Here is a 20,378-nt window from a genome sequence, read left to right on the forward strand (position 1 = left end):
ACTCAAGGCAAGCTGCTACTGTACCTGCCATCAGAAAAGGCCTCTGCACCACCAGCCTTTGATTTAAAAGGTAAAATATTTTCCATGTCTAATCAAGACTTTTCTTTGTTTCACAACTCTTATTCAACTTTCCCTTACGCTTGGATTTCAAATAAAATAGCTTAATTCTGCTGATTGTAACAGAGTGCCACCAGACTCAGCTGCTTTGCTGAATTTGGTTGAATAAATGCAAGTAATTTAGTGAATTGGCAGAAAGATCAATATGAACTCAGGTTGGCCATTTTAGTTAAATAAGCAGTCAAACAATATGTAAACTCACGTTTCCAAGCATAGGTCCTTGACACATACTGAGGTAAGTAAAATGAGATTATCATCACTGAAACTATTTGAAGGCCAAGTGAACATTTTGAAACGATGACTGCATTTTAAAAGTCCTCTGAAGGATCACAGAACCCAGACATCCAAGTAAGTTTTCAAACCACAGGGGAGATAAGCCAAAAGCAAAGTAGCAGTGGCTAGACAAACCTCGCTTAAAAGGCTTGATAACTTTTGTCTGAATTTTTTTTTTTGGGGGGAGGAAGTTAGAAAAGCCATTCTGCTCTCAAAAGCTAATGGTGTAATCCTAAAATTAAAAAAAAAAAAAAAAGGTGAAAGACGATGACAAAACATAGACATTTTGGCATTATCCATAGAAGTCTGACAAGTGGCAGCAGAGAGCACAGAACAAAAGAACACACAAATTCTTTTACTGTAGAAAATACCTCGAATTCCATGTTATCTCACCACAATAAGCTACTGAATGATTATCTAAGCTGCCCTTGTTTTGCCAGGCGGCCTCAATACCTCTATAGGTCTTACTGTGCATTTGGTTTAGTCTGGTGTATTTAAAACACTCCACAGCAAGTAAATCTAATCTGAAAGGTTATATGTACCCTTAGGAAAAGCAGTCTTCACAGAAAATGATCACCTAAAACAGAAAATCTTTTTGATATCAACTCAGAGTTATTTGCCCCAGTTTTTACAACTAAAATCATATAGCTGTGATACATCACAAAAAGCCTAACCCTTTCTCTCTCTACTAATACATTGATAACAGGAATTGAGAGAAATGCAAAAAAGTACATTAAAAGAGTAACAATCCAGCAGAAGCTTCTCACAAGTTTAAGAATTTGTGAACATTTTTTTATTATTATTATTTCCTCAGTTCTCCTTTTATAAATTATTTAAGCTTTCCCTAAATTTCAAATTGGCTTCACCTATACAACACAGTCACAGATAAATCTGTCAAACATATTGTAAGTGGAACTATTCTTGGAAAAATAGCTCTGAGACAGATTGAAGAGATGCAAAAACAAGACTGAACTTGTGGGTTCAGAGCTTCTTCAAAACAAAGCAATACCTGCTGTCACAGCATGAGGAAAAAAGACATCTCAACACAAAATAAGGCGGCAGAAGCAAGAGAAGAGAGGGGAAAAAACAGTTCACTCATCTTCACTGCCCAAGTATCTTCAGCATAGATATCTACTGTTTTCTAACCCCATCAGTTCAGAAGAGGCCCACAAAGTAGCAGTTATTCCAGAGTCCTGGAAGACTTCCAATAAATAGATTAAACCTTACATATAAACACTCCATAATTAGAGAAGAAAGCAGCTTGGTTTTTGGAAAGTGTCTGACAAATTTTAAAACCATGAGATGAAATCAAATTGTATGTTAATGTGGTTCAAGGGAAGTCTTTCTTCAGTAGACCTTCAGTCTCTCCCTCAAGAGCATCTGACAGCTACTGCAGTAAGCTAAAGGTCATCGTGCCTTTCAAAATCAACATAGAAACACACACAGACAATAGGATAATAACAAGAATGAACACTTGAGGATATTCCTTCTTACAGAGAGCAGTCTTCTAAAAAAAAACTGATCTATCCAAAAATTTCCATTAACTCCTATACCAGCCCCACACGGGAAAGCCCTGGCTCATCAGAGCTGTACCTGGCTGACAGAAGAGGCACCAGAGGAGCAGCAAAGACCCGAGAGGCTCCTTTTCCTTCTTGGTTGTGCCACAGGAGCACGAGTGGCTACCTCCTCCTCAGAATCCATGCCCTCGGTAGCAGGGTACTGCTGGCATTAAGCAGCAGAGCCAGGAGCAGCAGGAGTCCCCCTTCTGCGCAGTGCAGGCTTCCTACAGGTGTGCATCTGCAGCAGAGCCTCATCTGATGGGAAATTTCTTGGGACATCCGGGTGTATGAATGACTCACATACAAAAAAATACTGGTTTCTCACGGTTGCATGCTTGCATAGGGGTGGGGATTGCACGATTACACATTTGCACTTGAGCTAGAACTACCCTTTTGTGACAGGATTAATGCCAAAGACCAAGCAGTTCGTGATTGAGCAACAAAAAAAGAGGGTAAAACACACACAGTAAAAAGACTGCGCAAAGAGCGCAATCAAAGTAATACAAACTGTTAATGCTACGGTGAAAACGCTTGTGGAATTAAGCTACGGTAACACCCAAGCATCACACACAACCTCTGCAGTGGTCTTGTGTTACTGAAAGTTATTCATCGGCCCGGGGAAGAAACCTGACTCCCACTCGCAGTAAGGTCCTGGGCTCGGCATGGGATTAACCCAGTTGCTCGGGACCGGATCAGAGCACCCTTCCTCACAGCAGTGCCCATCAGCTGCTGGGCATTAGGGGGCTGCTGAATCCGCCCCAGAGCCGCAGAGGAGCAGCAGCAGGTGTGCAGGGGCTGCCCGAGCGAGCGGGGCTGCGCGTGCCGTAACATCCGGTGCTGAAAACGCTCGGTAAAAATAAAGTAAAAGGGAAGTGCACACGAGCCAGAAATTAAACGCTTGCATCTGATACCACAGGATCAGAGCGTCAGTAGGACAACCTGCCACGGGTTCGAGCCAGCTTTGCTCCAGTGGACAGGAACATTTTTACTGACATGAATATGAGCAGCATTCGGGCCAAGAGAAACATTTGGTGATCTGCTCCTCCTCACCCCATCCCACCCCACCCTTTTGAGATGTTCAGAAGGGAGAAGTTCTACACTGATTTCCAGAAAGCTTTTGATGCTGTTCCTATCACGTTTTCATTTAAATTCTCCGTCGACAGACACCACGCTGCTCATCGATGGTAAAAGCAGAGTCCCCGGGCTGTGCCGCACAACGATCACAGCACGCCAGGGGCTGGCAGCGGGCACCACCCTGCTCGCACCCCTGCTCTCGTGCAGCACTAGCCAAAGAGATGGTAGCTTGGATGAGCAGCTGAAAAACAGCTGAAACAACAGCGATCCTCAGCAAAAAAAAAACAACATCCTGAAACGCTGCCAGGAGTTACTGCCAAACGATGGTACCTGTGACACTGTGGTGACTCCAGTCCGAGCGCAGAGATCACTGAGGTTCTCCCACATCCCTGCCTAGGAAATGACTAGGACATAATAATATTGTCTTTTTAATGGCAATGACTGCAAAGCTATTAAGCAAGTTAAATGGGAAATAGCTTTTTAAAAAAAAAAAAAAATAAAGAATGCATAATATGCAGGATAAAAGAGAGAAATTAACCCAGAACATCTGTGAGATTTTGGTGTGTGCTTTCTAAACACTTTGAAAGAGAAAAATAACAACAACAAAAAAACAAATAATTTACTAAAATGATTGTTTTTATTAAAAAAATAGGAAATCCAACAGCTTTTTCTTAAAAAAAAAAAAAAAGAAAAAAAAAAAAAAGGAAACCAAAACAAGGATTTTTATAAATATCCTAGTTTTTCAGGCATACATTTTAATGGAAGTGTTTATGTTACCTGTACGTTTTTAATTATTTTTCTAAGTTGTGCTAAAGAATTTTTCTTGCTTCCAAACACTATTTACTTTTATTTAAATCAACCAACCAACGCCATTCAATTATTTATTCAGCCAATGGGAAATAAATGACATTTCTTCTTATTCTAATCAAAGTCAAATATTTGTTCCTTCTGTGAGTAATTTATTACTAATTACAGGAGTCTGATGTATGGTATTTTGTGTTACTAAAAATAGGGCTACAAATGAATAAAGGCAGCTAAAATTATGCTTTCAAAGCACAGTGGAAGAAAGCCCAAAGCTCATACATGGACATTTTTGTTTGAAACAAGTTTGTTTCCAGACTTTAGACACCCACATAGTCACAAAATAAGAGCAAACTGAAAAAGCCTTCTGCTTGTTCATCTAGCAGTAAGTGTCTCTGGAAGTGAACATATCAAGTAAAATTTAAAATCACTCAACTTCTTTCCAATATAAAAAAAAATGTTTTAACTCTGGTTTCTCACTGTTTACTTCTTTCCCTTGCTGCCTTCCTCAGGTTTCTCTTTCCTTAGAAGACAGACCTCTTCCCTACAGACTGAAAAAGTATTTAACTGATTGAATTACAATTAATTTTTCTATGTTGAATTCAATCAATGTGAAGAGCGTGGAGACAGTCTACTAAATGTAAATGTGAGAAGTTAAAAACTATAAAAGGTTAAAATATTCTTAAAATTTCTCAGTTGAGCTCTGGAATTTACTGTCATTAGACATAATAAAGTCAAAAACTTAGCAGTATGAATCAGGACTGGACATTCACACAGATATCAAGAAGATCCAGTCTAACGACTAACTTGAATAACATTTCTAAAGATAAATCTCAAGCTGTGGGACAAAATAATCTATAACTACTAAGGAAGAGAACGTGTGTGACGTGCACAGCTGATTATCCACCATCCACCTCCTGAGAAATTGTTAAGACCCTCCTCAAGAACCCATGGCAGAAGCCACAAACAAAAATACATCATTGGTCTCTGTGGTTTTCAGATATGACCCAACAGAATAGCTTCTCTATTCCTCTCTTTAATAGCTAATTTTTGTAGGTATTTTTCTTTTCTTTTAAGTGATTGTACTAACAAAACAATGAAAACCTAAGCTTAAACAAATGACAATGCTCAGTGCTAACTAGCACAGCAATTTTCATGTGAATGCATGGAATCATTACAACCCACAGCACAAGAGACCCCATAAAATACAACTACAAAAAGTACTAACTAATAGGGAAAAACAAACAAACAAAAAAGGACCCTTCAAAACAAGGACTCAAAAAACAAATCTCACCCAACAAAAGTCCCTCTGTTTGCTTGATGTCTCAAGATACAAAATTTAACACCACCTGATTCTGAATTTACTGGACTGGCACAACTTTACTGAATGTTAAAAACACACCTCAGTGGATGTTGTCAGAGCCACAGGTGCTGGCTGCAATTTTAACTGTAGCACTTTTTCTCCTGGTGTACTCAACTCACCAGCAGAGAGAGGAAATTGGAATGTTCATAAGAGACTTGCTGGTCTTATTTACTCTTGTTCTCTGACTTGAGCCCAGAAAAGAGATTTAAATCACAGGGATTATGGTTAAACCAAGCAAGTTAATCAGGTGACTTCAGTGGAATCTGCCTCTGTTAGAAAACCAACTGAAAAATGCTGTAATGCAGCAGCAATGGTCCAGAGGTGCATTTACTTTGCTAATGACTGACATAAATACGTGCTCCCCTCCCAAGTGACAACGTGCAAAGAGCACAAAAATGTTTCCAGTGGGAAGCTATTAGGTCTATTCAGCTGCAAAGACAACAGCCAAAGCACATCCATAACCATTTGCAAGGAAGTAGTCCCGGGACACAATAAATATTCATATAAACATTGAAGCTGATCACAGGCCACAGAAGGAAGTCCTGACCAAGGACGAGGGAACCTACACTGTAACCTCAGCTCTACCACCCTCATGGGCTGTTGCCCTCATGAAACACCTTCACCTGTCTGCGAGTCTCCTCATCCACCAAATGAGTGATCCTGCTACCTCCTGTAACGCTTCCAGAACAACACAGGAGAGAGAATGGCAGCTCAGTAACAGCATGGCCTAAAATGTCTGCACCTTCTCTTCCACCACTAACTTCTGGTGCTCTTGTAAGCAAATTAGTGGCTTGAAATTAACTTGGGGGTTGCTGACGAGCCCTGTGTAGAATAGCAGTCTTGAGGACGTCTCCAGTGCCATTCCTCTCTGAGCTGGGCACGAAATACAGCAACCTCAGGTGCTTTGGTTAAAAAGCAGAGCTGGAAAAGGAAGCAGTGGCAAAGCACCATTCATACACCGCTCCACCTCTGCAGGATATGTAAAGGAGCAGATTGGACTTGCTGGTTGCCTCAGCCTGAGGGAAGCTCAACAGCCTCGTCTCCACCTCTGGGCAGTAGGCCTTAATAAGCAGGCTTCCGCAGCACAGGGCCACGGCTTCTCCACCACTGCCTCCTGAAGCTTTGCCATCAAGGAGAAAGGAGCACAAAGTCCTCACGGCCAGGGAGAGCATGAAGCTCAATTCTGCAGCCCGGTAATGAGGTTTATTCAGCAGCTGGCCAGGGGAGCTAACCACACAGCTATTGAGACTGAGCCCTGTAAGACGTCATTGCCCAGGGGCTCGACTTCAAAGGGAAAATGCAGGGTTTGCCTATCCCAAATTCTTCCAAGCCTTCCCAGAGGAATAAGGGTCTCAGGCACGGGGTCAGGGGAGGCAGGAGGTGCCTCTCCCACCGTGGTGGTCACCGCCACGCCCCTGTGCAGGACGTGGGTTCCCCCATCCACCGCCGCCGAAGGAGTTAGTCCTGCGCTGACCACATCCAGCGAACAAGGCTCTGCTGCCTGTTTCTGTGCACTTGGCAGTTACCTACAGAAGCAGTTCAGAAAGCACCAGGACTGAACTGAGAATGTGCAAAAACACATCTATAAACACCTCTGGATTTTATTTTTTTTTGCCAGAAAAGCTTAAGTTTCTGAAACCTAAGGAATCTCAGGTGTCTGCAATAACTGGGAGAGGTTTCCATGGGTAACTCTTGAATGAAGCTGCCTGAATTTTGCTTTAACAGAGAACTAAGTCCTAAATTCTTTATTGGATCTAGATCTAAGTACTAAAAGAAGCTCACTGCATGCTTTTATTCAGTCAGCCGGATACAAAGGATTCTAAAAATACTTTGTCATAAGATTAGGTTAGAAAAATATATGTACAAAACTCACACGAACAAAGGTAAGCATATGAACAACCACCTTGGACTTCTGAGTTACAAACAATACACGTTACTTAAAATACAGAGGCGTTGCCACAGAAAAAAAGCTACTGATCCTGTTGGGGCAAAGTAACTGCTCCGGTGTGTGATTTGCATGGGGGGTGGGAAGGAAGAAAAAAAGGAATTGTTTTATTAGCCTTTTTGCAGCTTTGCTTTGTTTGTTTGTTTTTTTAAAGAACAGCTTTTTTATTACTTTTAACTGATTGATATAAGCGAAGGAACTTATGTTTATCAAAGCGAGTATTATTATTCTAGTTAAACTCCACTTATTGCAAGAGATACCTTAGGGCTAGTAGTTTAATATATACTTTTGCTTTACTTTTTTAAAATACTAAGTTGAAAGACTTTCCACTGAGCCATTCTACTAGGAACATTTGTCCTCCTCAACCATTTTCACTTATAGTGAATACAAAGTAAACCCTAATGAACCAGCCCTTTGTTCATTTATCTATCTAGCTATTTATAAGTATCTTGCAATCACAGCATTATCTGGGGGCTAAAGAGCATGTTTCAACTCAAAACAAATGGACATGTCATCTCATGTCCTTCCATAAACAAAAGCTAAGGGCTTGGATTCCAGCAGAGATTTAAGCTTGCAATCATGTTTCCTATGTTCATTTTCATGGCTTTACTTAGGCGCTTTTAACAATGTAAAAAGGAGCAGTTGCCCTTACCACTGAGGCACTGGAAAGCAGTAAATTGTTGCACCAGATGGTACATGAGACAGGGGACACATGCAGATGCTGGGGAGGGTCCCCCATTCCTAAACATGCTCTGTGGGGCTTACAAAGACTAACTGGGGAGGAGGAGAAATCACCTTCTCATTTGAGAAGCGAGGTAGTAACCCTTCTGCAGAGAAGAGGTGGGAACTCTCAGAAATCTCCTGAAACAACTTACTGAAAAAAAAAAAAAAGCCTACACCCTATGCTGGCTGTACTGTACTGCCCTCTCAGACAAAAATAGGCATTTTTGGATAACCCATTATGCAAGGTAGTATGAGAATCCATAATCCAATGAAATGGACTTTCTTATCAATAAAAATCAGCAGAAACATATATCTAGATTAAAATCACATTCTTCAGAAATATGAGGTACATCTTAAAATCAAATGTCATTTCTTAACTTTATCAGTACAGACCAGGTAAGTATTCACACAATATTATTAACACTAAATCAATTTATCCCTGCCATATTCCATAGCATCAACCACCATTAATGTAATGAATGGCATATATGCCAGTTCATTTGATAAGTTGTCATTTGTACATATTCTAGTACTAAATAATTAACACTCAGGCTTCTACAGAAAGGTTAAATTGAAATTAATTCTATAATATTCCCATTACTGGCTTGGTTTCAAGATATAATCCAGGGGTGTGAAAGCAAAAGAGCCATGAGGAAGAAAAAAAAAAAAAAAAAAAGCCCTAGTTAGTGATTTCTTCACTTTGTACTCCTTTCAAATACATTATTTTTAATAACCTATACAGGTTCGGAGAAAGTTTATTTTACCTTCCCTGATCAAGCAATGCAGAATGTCAGAAATTCTTTATACACTGTTTTTTCACCTGGAATTAGATAATGTGTTTACAATATTCTGCAGCCTTCTTACTCACTAAATCTACTGAGGATTTACACCAAACTGAAGTTTCTTTCAAGTTTACATTTCTCAGGTGCCTTTAGGCAGAACCTACGATTTTTCTCTGTTCACCTTCTGAAGCTTGGACATTAGCAACTGCCACCTCCCACGCTCTCCCACCTAAACCTAACCCCTTCCAAACTGAGTGATTTGGACCAAGAAAACTAAACCTGCTTCACGTTATAGCACAGCAATGTCAATGGGGGGGCTACCCCTCAGGTACTGATGTTTACTTCATCCGTCTGGGTCGATGTAAGCACAAAAGTGGTTACTAAAGAACACAGGGACTTTACTCTCTCTCTAGGGGAACTGATAATATCACCTTTTGTCCATATAAACTTTTGTTTCTTAGCTATAAAAATTTCTATTGCTAGACTTTTACCTTGAAATATGCTTGCCCTTTACAAGTTGTACTTTTGCCCAAGAACAATCTATTGAGAAATGCTTCAGATTTACCCTAGGATATCAAAACATATACTCATTTTGACCAAGTGATACTATGATCTAAAAAAATAAATAAATAAACTTTAAAAACCCTCAGTATTTTTACAGACCTCAAATGCTGGAATAAAAGCTGTTGTAATTTTAGGATTCTATTTTAACAGTTAAAGGAGAGACATCTGGCAATAATCTACAAATAAATACAGTGTCTCAATTCTTAGTTTCTCCTCCAAAACACTACCTAGGACATTTTTGCAGCATGATTCACATAATCAACATAATACATTACAATACCTCTCAAATAATTCCGAATTCTCAGTTCATTCAATAAAGAACTCATTTTCGAAAGAGAAAAGGGAATGTGTCGTGCCAGAAAAGTTGCTTTATTGACTCAGCCCTGCTGCCAGGAGGAACAACGTGGTGAAGCAAACTCCACAATTTCAAAAGCCTTTTTTACAGTGGGGGCAGAGAGAGAAAAGACTTATTTACCGAAACGTGAGATCCCACAGGTGAGGCCAGGGAGACGGTCAGATATCCTCCTCCTTTACTTCCAAAAGTTTGAATTTACGATGAAGTCTGTAATAATCCTTGGAAGCTGCCAGGTAAGAGGCACTCCATCTCATAGCCGTATTTTCTTTCGCCCTTTTGCAGCGTAACTTTGGTATTTGCATAAAGCTCACTCCTGGCCTATGGGACTCTTTGAACATCTACATGTGAAATTAGCTGCCTTGACATGCTCTATCAAGCATGACATCATGAATCTCCACGGAAACCTTAACCACACCTGCCCAGATGCCAGAGTTACCTGTCATGTTCAGACCTAACTGAACGCAAAAAAAAAAAAAAAAAGCCAACCACCATTTTCTAGGCACGTACCAGAAGGGTTTGGTTGTTGGGTTTTTCCTCCTCTTTTTTTTTCAAATTGATGGAAATCTGATTTTGTTTGCCAGTAAATCCGTACTTCACAGAACCCTGGCTGAGAGACTGAGTTGTTCACAACCCTTTCTCATCCCACAGTGTGTTTCCCTGGTTAAACAACAACAAAAGAAATCCACGGCAAACATCTTCCAGCTCCTTTTCTAAAGGCAGGCTCAAAAGCTCTGGCTCGGAAAAACTTCTCCACACTCGGTTTTGCTCTCTGCCCCTCAGAAAGGTTTTTTTCTTACCGAGGTGACTTGTAAAACAGGTTCACCGCAGGGATTACCCCCCTCCCACGGCAAGGTTAGCATTTTTAACCTCTTAATCGCAAACTCTTTTTCATCCCCAGAGCTTCTGGCCCAGCTCTTACACTTGTTCGGCCCTCTCCTGGGATGACCGGGCTCACCCCACCTGGGTGGGTGACTGCAGCCTGCCCGAGCGCAGCAGCAGACCGTCCACCCTAGCTCAAACTTCACAGGACCACCTTTCTGTTTCTCTTATTATTATTTATTTTCTTTCTAACTTTCCTGGAGATTATGTCAGCGCCTTGCTTTCATCAACACAGATCAGGCAGACCTGGCAGATGCGCGGTGTCCGAAGCTATTGCCAAAGCTTGCATTACCTATACAAATAAAAGGATTTTGTTCCTCATCTCTTCAGGCGTGCAGGTGGAGGGTGCTTTGGTGCCTAGCCATGGGGTTCACTTGCAAGGGGACAAAGCACAGTGCGAAGAAAAGCCACTGGGCTGGGGGGCAGCCCCTGGTTTGCTACACAGAGGTAGGTGATTTGACTTGCAGCCATATCCCAGGGCCCTTCCACAAATAAAGGCAGCCGTTGTCTCCACGAACTTTTCCTTCCAGAATAGGATACCACACGCAGGATGGCAAACCTGTGGGGTGGGGGAGAGACGATCTGTGTGCACAGCTGGGAGGTTTCAGGTCACCACATTAGCTAACCATTACTAATCCTCACTGACATTTTACCTGGCTGTGATTGTACTGTTGATTTGTGGTAGGTTATCAGAGTAGAAATGGGTCCCAAGAAGGCACATCTAGGGAGGGATTTATCTGAATAAATGAAGCCTGGAGGAAACCATTAATACGTAGTGTAAGATACGTACAATGTTCAGAGCTGACCTCGCTGGCAGAGGTGATACAATATGACCTGACAACATCAAACACATTTTTTTTCCTAATGTTTGCTTGCTGCAAACCAGGGGTCAGTTTGCTATACTCAGATACGACGGTTGAAACGGACCTCAGAAGAAAGCCCACAAAAATGAAACAATTACCAATTTTGATTTTCTGGCCCATTTTTGTTGGTTATGGACTTGTCAGGGTTTAGAGCAACCTGGAAGACGAATGACATGATATCCAAGGGACAATCTCTTGACTGTAAATACTGGGATGTTTCATGTTCCAGCTGCACTGTTTGACACAGAGATTAGAAAATAGTGTCGTGTTGGCTACTACCCCGACAGATCTCTCACAGTGGGGAAATTCCCACCATGGATAATGATGCCAGATACTGGAGCAGCTGAGAAACAAGAAGGGAGCAAAGCAGCCTAGAAAATTATTTTTAACAGTGACATTTAAATTCATGTCCTCCCACATATCTCACCAATTTTGTATGTGACGTATGTATGTTACACATGCATACTTACTATGTGTATGCAGTTTGTGTCTTCTATACCACTGCTATACACATACAGGGAAATTAAAAAGGAAGTCTCTATGCTATAAACACATACACACTCTTAAAAGCAAAATTATATTAAGGTTTGTTTCACAAAACTGCTAAGTAAGACTGCATTATACATTCATATATGCATATATTTGTATACATATATTCCTATCTGTACTCACATACACAGACACGCAGGTGTGCAAGCATAGACACACATGGTAAGAAAAAAACCTCTGAGCTGCAAAGCCATGACCATAACAATCTGTTACTGTGTCTGATGAGTCAGACACTTGACACATTTCAACTATGCAAATTTCTCACTATCAACTGGATAAATTTATTTATGTTTTTAATGTGGCTTCAGTTCAGTTTACAATGTTTTTTTTTGAAGTTATGCTGAATGGATGGAGTCTTCAGTCTTTCCCATGCCCAAGAAAGATAGTCTGATGCTCTAATGGTAATTTTAAAGTAATTTTGTTTTAAAACTCACAATTATTACATACCCTACATATATCCAATCATCAAAAAATAGAAGCAGGAGACATTCACATAATTTTACCCTCAATAAATTAGCAAGGACGACACATTTTAAACAAATAGCAGGAACAGTTACTGCATTCCTTCTGTAATTTATTGCCTTCAGAAAGGGATCAAATTACAAAATGTGTAGGGTGTAATGCTGTAGGCTGTTCAAACTGGGTTTGCAGTGTCTGCAACACTGGAACTAAATATTTACATGACTCCAGAAGATCTAATCTCCGAATTTCAACCCCCACCCCCTTTATTTAATTTGTATGCTATCTTTATCCACCACCCAGCACATTCCACACAGTCACTAAAGTTCATGAAAGAGATAAGGGGGGGTGTCAAGACTTTCAAAGGAAAGCAGGGAAGCTGTTTTAAAAACAAGGAATAGATCATCCTTGTTAGAGCTGAAGTCTTACAGCAATTTTAGCAGGGTACGTATGGATTCTAGCAGTTGTGCTCTAAGCAGGGATAGCACTTGGGATCTCTAGAGACCCCATCAAAGAGGAGTTGTAAGGGGGAGGTACCGAGTGACAACTGTTCTGATCTCCAAAGGCTCGGAAGGCTTCAAAAGATGATAGGAATTCAGTAAGCACTCCCATAACAGACTACAATATTTTGCCTACCTGTTTTTATTCCATACTTACAATTAATTTGCTGCCAGTGCTGAAATACCTACAAAATATTAGGTGAAAAAAACCACAAACTTTTAACAGGTTTGCTGTCAATCTTTTGTTAAACTGAGAATAATGGGTGTGCGATTTCTAAAAGTTAAGTCTAAATTCTGCTGGTTTATTGAAAAAATGTATTATGGAATAGAATGTAGATTGTCTGTAAGGTTTAACAGATTAAACTCTAACTTAGCACCCAAAACCAGAGCCATGCTGTGAACAGTCCCTTGCTGGGCATTCCCTGAATTCAGGTCAGTGTGACAGCAACCTCCACCTGTTCGGAGAAATACATCAACATGTCACGTCTTCTCTGACCCTGAATCTACTTCTCACTGCTGAAAAGCAATTGCAGGCAGGCAAAAGGCAAACCACCTAAAGGTAGGCTTCTGGCAGACTGACGTTGATCTCAAGACAGTTTGGAGGAGGCAGATACCTGTGGATACGTCCACTCTGTATTAAAAGACTCAAAAATAGAAAAGAAAGCAAATGAAAGGGTAACAGAGCCAGCTAAAGCACACAGACAAGGTCTTCAGTTATTTTCTTTTCTCCTGGGCAGTGGTGCCAATACTGAAAATGTAACAAAAGTTAACAGCTGTTCCATATTTTCCCCTCAGCTGTGAAAAGTAGATGGAGACCGATGTACTAAGATCAAGAGTCTCACCTTCATCCCTTTCTCCCTGTATATTACAAAAAAATGAAAAGCACTTAAAAAATGTCAGTTTCAACAAACAACTCCAAGGTAATATTAAATAGTTTGATCATTTTTTTCTTCAGATTTCAAGGGAGAAACTGAATTCTAGCTACATCAAACAAAAAGCTGTTTATGCTTTGTTACATTCTCACCTTCTATGGTGAAGTAACATTCAATTTTGTAGAAGTTAAAAGGACTTTAAAGGACTTAAAAGGACTTTTTAAAAAAGAACAAAAAGCAAGACATGAATTTGACTCTCATACCTGATCTCTCAGTCTCTCCTGGTGTCCCATGATTGCTGTAGCATGATGGGGATATTTCTGTTTCAGATGCTCAAGAAAAGCCTCTCTCTTTCTGTCCATTTCCGAGGTTTGCATTCCCAGTATTTCTTTGGAGCTGCGAGGGCCACCTACTGTATGTCTTCGAGGGATGTTGCGGGTGGACTTGGAGTTAGGAGTGTGACTGTTTGGAGTCGAAAGCAGATCCTTAGATCGGAGACATTCTGCATCGTCTAGTGATGTTACATGCAAACTGTGTTTTCCCTGGTCTGAAAAGAAAAAAAAAAAACAAACACAAAAAACACAGAATATTTTAATAACTTAATCCCGACATTTACATTAATATGAAAGAGAAAATAATCAGATTGGTAAAACAGCTAAGTTATTTTACAAGTCTGGTAGTGTTCAATGACATATTCTGCATCATTAGGCATATATATGTTCTAATAAACAGCCTGGAAATAATCATTTATATAAGCTATGCACAGTACTTACTTCTAACATGGAATCATGGTATTGCCTCACAGAAAAGTGAACATGATTAAAGTAGATGTTCCTTTTATATCATCTTTACCATTATGTGACTTGAAAAGAAGATCTGACAGGGCCCTTATTCCCTGACCTTTAAAACCTACAGGATGCTTTTCAGGAGAAGGAACGGTTTTCTTCAGTAGCCTCCAGTACACTTAATGGCCCTGTAACTGGTATCTTGAAGGACACCAACCAAGAAAATGTGTTTGACAAAGCAGATTTGAAATCCTTAATCTTTTTTCAGTGCATTTTCCAGCATGCTCAGAAACACCTATGAAATAATAAGAAGGTTTTGGAGTGTTTTTTTTTCCCTCTCAATTTCTGACTGCGGTACGGTTTTAAATTTCACAGATCTCCCTTGGATTTTATATGTCTCAGGACAGCAGGCTGGAAAATACAACATCACTCTTTCAATAAACTATTTCTCAAGAAACAGAAAAAGAAGCAAGCTTTGAGTGATATAAAAGGAAAAAAAAAAAAACCTCAGATAAATTTTACAACTTTAAAATCTACTTTAAGACCAAAGACCATGACTATTTTTGCAAGGAGATAGGCAGACACAGAGGGTATGTATGTAAGTGCTGGCTTATCTTCAGGTAACTGTGTAACATGAACCCTCTGGTGCATGAAGAAGTGTAGTCTGGAGCCTTGTTACCTAATACCTTTGAAAAATCCCTCATTCTTTTGTTAGCAAAGGAAAAAAAAAAAAAAAAAAGAAAACAGCAGCACTGAAAAGGCCTCTCCAAGCCCCTGTGGCCTTCCTCCTCTGTGCTGGGCAGGCCCAGGCGTCCCTGTTAGGGTTAACCCTTTACAGCACGACCCCAGGAGCAGCAAGGCCCTTCCTCTATGCATTTTTAATACATCTCCATTTTTCTCCATCTGACACTTTTCCACTCGCAGCCCTTTCTACTCCCAGTGACAGGCTCCCCCGAGTGCTGCCATTCATATGGCACTGCTGTTTGGAAACAGGCACCTACTTGCTTCTTTTTATGGTTCACTCAGTCAGCTTGACAACCTGCCTACCACTTGCCTGAGGATTTTATTCTGAGTATTTTTCTGCCTCCCAGTGCACATTGTCACTTGTCTGCCAAGTCCCACGTAATATCAAGCCCTGGTAATAAAGTAAATCCTCCACTGGTGGAGCTGCTGTCTCCGTGCAGTCCCAACACTTTAAATGGGGAAGCCATTCCCTTGGTCCAACAGGACCAGGCCACGAAAGGCTGTCCCTCAAAGACTCTGCATATTTCTGTAAGCTCCCTGTACTGCTCATGGACTCCAAAATATCAGCAGATCCTCTTGTTTGCATTCATGGAAACCTATCCTGAAACCGGAACAAGAAACAGAAGCCCAGAGGTTGGAAGTGGCACCACTCTTTGAGCAGCACAGATCCAGACACTACTTTGGAAGCAGCCTTGGTTCCTGGGGCAGTTTGGCTGTCACGTGGGCTCAAAACATCATCTCTGAGCTCTGCAACACTGGAGACACAGCACGGCACAACTGTTGGATGACACCATGGATGCAGTCCACTATGCAGCCCCATACATTTTTTCACCTGCTTTCACATCCCTGGGAACTGGTGGAACAAACCTGGACGATGCTTCAGACTGCAAAGTTAGGTCTCTTTCCTCAATCTGCCCTTTTTCTGTGGTCCTTTAAAAAGATGGGCAAGGTCAAAAATCACACACAGCACAGGGCAACTCTAGCTCATATCATGCAAGACTTTCTTAGAAGAACAACCCTTGTAAAAACTTCAGAGCAGCAGTCTCACCTACATACATACGTACACATGCACATGTACTCTCCAGGCTACAGAACACTTCATCCTTTCCAAGCACAACTGAATTACAAAAAATATCCAGCCTGTTTACTAAACATTCAGAGCACCTACTGCCAGGTACACTCGGCTGGTTTGAGAAAAGTGGCAAAAAAGAGTTTTACTTGCAAGAAGCAAGCATGGTTACTCCAGATGTACTCAGTCAAAATGGTTTCTGAAAGCTGCATGGTCATTTCAATGGATTTTAGACGGGAGTAAAGAGGTGGGATGGGGCTTGCTGGAATTTACCATCTTAATTTGCAGCACCAAGAGCACAGAGGTTATATCCCTGAGGCTGCTGGAACAAAGGTGTTGGACATAAATAAAGGATTTCCTTAGAGCTCTAGGGAGTGAGCGTGAGTGTGGGTGACTGAATGCAGCTATTCTGTACAGACCTTTAAAGTATTGCCACAGCAGCAGTTTCAGTCATTGGATTGGTGGCAGGCACTTCCTCAAGAAGGCAGGTAAAGCTATACTGAGAAACACAACCGAGAGCTCATGAATGTGGATTTCAGCTCCTTTATCTATCTCATGCAAAGTCCCTCTATACTCTGCACTTCAGTCATCTCAGTAATTTAAGAAAAAGCTAATTATCTGAAACATACTGAGACATATCAAGTAAAGCTTTTAGAATTATCTGTTACTGGGTGAAACCCTGAGAAAGAATCATACATAACATAGTTTTTGTATACTATATTAGAAAGATCAACAAATTCTATTATTTTTCTTTCATATATTTGGAAAATACTGTATAAATAGCAGTGAAAAGAAAGGAATGCAAACTATGCAAACTAATTGCTAGTCTTGCCAGCAAGCTGACCTGGGCAAGGTCCTGTCATATTGCAGCACACATCAGCACGTATCTTTCCTGCTGCTCTGGCTGCAATGCTGTGGTAGCTACCATACCTTTTTGGTGCCCAAATTTATGCAGATCAGGAATAAACAAACTAGCCTGGGTAATATTATCCATCTTTGCTGAAATGGAAATCAAACTCTCTGTAATGTTTGAATATTGGTCTTTTGCATAGCAGTTGCTTAACAGTTCTTCCCTGGGCACTTCCTAGATAGTGACAGATAATTTTGATGGCAAGGATGAAGTGGAATGGCAAAATACCCTCAGTGTACCTAGGGCACAAGAGCTCTACACCACAGCACTCCAAGGAGGAGAAACTAAGAGACATATTCTGGATCCTGGAGTTGCTCAATAACAGTGTGGGCAAACTGGCCATATCTTCCAAGGGAAGATAATAGGCCTAGAAAATCAATCCCCACAGATAACTGTGAAATGCGTGAAGGATCATGTGATGATTCCCAGAAGACAGCTAAGAGTAGCGAAAGGATAAATTATGCAAGTACCCTCCTTAGAAAAGGAGTAAATAGAGTCAATGGAAAACACAGAAAGAGAAGTGCTAGATAAGCTTGTCTCCGTCTCTCCCTCCCTCATGTTCAGAAGCTAAGAGCTGAAGATCTTTCTGTTGAGTAGAGTAGCAAGGCTAGAGGGCAACAAAAAGAGGATTTGCTGATTGGCAGAGTAGAGCTTTGGTTATCCAAAGCCTTGGGTGACCCTTACAGTTGAGAGTTTCCTCTGATCTGAAAACTAATTTCAAGATTTCTTAACTTCACCCATTACTACAGTGGGTAAAACAACAGGGAAGGTCCAAGTCTGCAGCGTAGAAGCAGTATGTCTGGGTTTATCAGAAAGAGTACCATGAGTGCCATAAACTGGAAATCAAAAGGAAAAAAAAAAAAAGTCCTTCAATGCATCCTGGTATGCAGTTCTTCCCAGTTACACCCTCCACGAAGTCTACAAAGATCAGGAAAGTCACTTTACTCCATGACTCACAATTCTGTAAAACTTTTAATACTGTGTTTTGCAATCCAGGTGATGTGAGAGAAGAACATTTTCAGAATAATTTCAGAAAGCAGCAAGTATGGATCTGACCCATACTGATTCCATAAAGCTGAGCCTTGGCGCATACCATAAGTATTAAAAAAATAAATTAAAAAAAAATTTAGCAGTATGAATCAAACACACCTCCATTATACTTATGCTGGCAGCACATCTGAGATTATTGGGAATCATTCTTAGCTACTCCATTGTCTTTGCAATTAAGTCTGTTTCCAAACACGTTTTCAAATGTAGCTACTGGATATGGGCTAAAACTACTCAATTTATTTATGAGTTTTCAGGATTAAAACTTTTAGAGAATCGGAGGATGGGTCTGGTCAGACCTCTGTTTTCCAGACCACATGTATCTCAGACAGCTTCATATGACCCACACAGAAGAACTATGTTACTGATGGCTTTTTTTTTTTTTTCCCTATTCAGATACATTCTTTAAGTGAAGATTTCCTTCCCACTAAACGTAAGCATACTGATATGATGCACGTGACTTGCACTGCCCAGGATTTTAACCTCAAAAATGGCCAAAAGAGAGTCAGACAATGCGCCCCCAAGAAAAAAAAATTGATAAACTACATTCGCTATGCAACACTTTCCAGTCTTACACACTCATAAAGCTGTGTGCTTTTCCCAAACCACATGCACTCGACCGCGGGCTGCTCATGTTGTGGGCAGCACAACTTCACCTCAGGTGCCTGCGGGGAGCACATGCAGGTGCTCCACAAATCCTGGAAGCGGTGCAGATCAGATCAGGTACTCGCCACGCCACCTGAGCGGTGTGCTCCACCTGGGCTACCCCACGCAGGATCCACCGGCACAACAGCGGCTGTGCGAGCGCACGGCGGCTTTGACCCCGCGTGTAAACCACGCCGGCCGCGCTCCGGATTCGCTCCGGTGCAAACCCCGGGGGATTTACACCGCGATTCGCCGCGAAGCCCGGCTCCCCCCGTGACAGCGAGCTCGCAAACCGGCAGAAAGCCACGCTTCAACACCACGGGCGGCCCCGGGGGGCACGGTTACCCCTAACTCCATCTCTGCCCGCTGCTCGTACTCACCCTTCATCTGCCTGCCGTCTGCGGAGCAAGCCCGGCACGGCTCGAGTTTCTGGCTTTCCTTCTCCTCCATTGTCCCTGCCTACCGCACACGCTCCCCTCGCTCCCAGCCGGGAAGTGCAGCGCCGGGGTGAGCGGCGCCAGGCTGGGCCGGCAACGCGGCTTGGCTCGGCTCGGCTCGGCTCGGCCCGGCCCGGCCCGGCTCGGCCGTCCCGCCCCGCCGCGGAGCCCCCTCACGGCCGGTGGGCGGTGGGCGGCGGGGCCGGGCGGCTTCCCCGAGCCCTCCTCCGGCCGGGCCCCAACAGGTGACGGGGCTGGGCTGCAGGCGAGCCCCGCGCCGGCTGGCTGCCCGGGAAGCCTTCTGAGGGGGGAACATTGCAGGCGTGATTACAGGCCCGAGCCTCCGCTGGAATCCGAAGCCGAAGCCTTTCAAATCTCCGTCATGGGACAAAAGGCTTTCCACCGAGTATTTTTTTTAAGCTCGTAACCACCGAGCCCACAAGCATTCCTGATAAATGCTCCTCTGTCTTTTCTAGCGTCTAGTTTGAAAGTAATTCATTATACGAGCGCTTTGAGGTTTTGTTTTCGGCGGAATTCTTTCAAGCTGCTCGGAGAATGAATTAGGGAAAATCAAGATAGAGGAATTCAACTTTAGTGAAGCCAATAAAAATGAATGGTAGCAATATGTAAGCAGGGGCTTGGGTTAAGAGGGATTCTGAAGCCTCAGTAGCAAAGCATATAGAAACACGTAGCTAATTCTTTTTTGGCAGACCAGAAGCAGGAAGTCCGCCTGCAAATCGATAGATCCACCGGGCTGCAAGGCAAAAAATAATGTGCCTGAGAAGAGTGAGATCAAATCCCACCGATTCCATCAGATGCCACATGTGTTGATTTAGTGGAGAATATCAGGCCGAATTAGTCTATCGGGATCGTAATACAGAGCTAGAGATGGTGGAACAAACCGGGTGTTGAGTTACAGCATCAAGACCGGAAAGTTTATCCACGGACAACTTCTGAAGTAGGTTAAGAACAAAGCATTACTGAGGTATTACTAAAAATAAGCAATTTCTCATTTAAACCAACTTCATACTGCAATACCAAATAACAGTTAATATCTCGGATG

General features: G+C 41.9%; 1 protein-coding gene across 1 annotated transcript in view; it reads right to left on the minus strand.

Moving 5' to 3' along the window:
* The window catches only part of LOC121064567 (sickle tail protein homolog), a 157,015-nt gene that overhangs the window by 79,741 nt on the left and 56,896 nt on the right, over positions 1–20,378 (minus strand). Inside the window, exon 2 of the mRNA XM_040546248.1 lies at positions 13,942–14,225. Within this exon, the coding sequence (XP_040402182.1) occupies positions 13,942–14,225 (284 nt within the window). The remainder of the gene's footprint in view (positions 1–13,941; positions 14,226–20,378) is intronic.

This window comes from Cygnus olor, chromosome 2 (genome assembly GCF_009769625.2).
Source record: "Cygnus olor isolate bCygOlo1 chromosome 2, bCygOlo1.pri.v2, whole genome shotgun sequence".
Lineage (NCBI taxonomy): Eukaryota > Metazoa > Chordata > Aves > Anseriformes > Anatidae > Cygnus > Cygnus olor.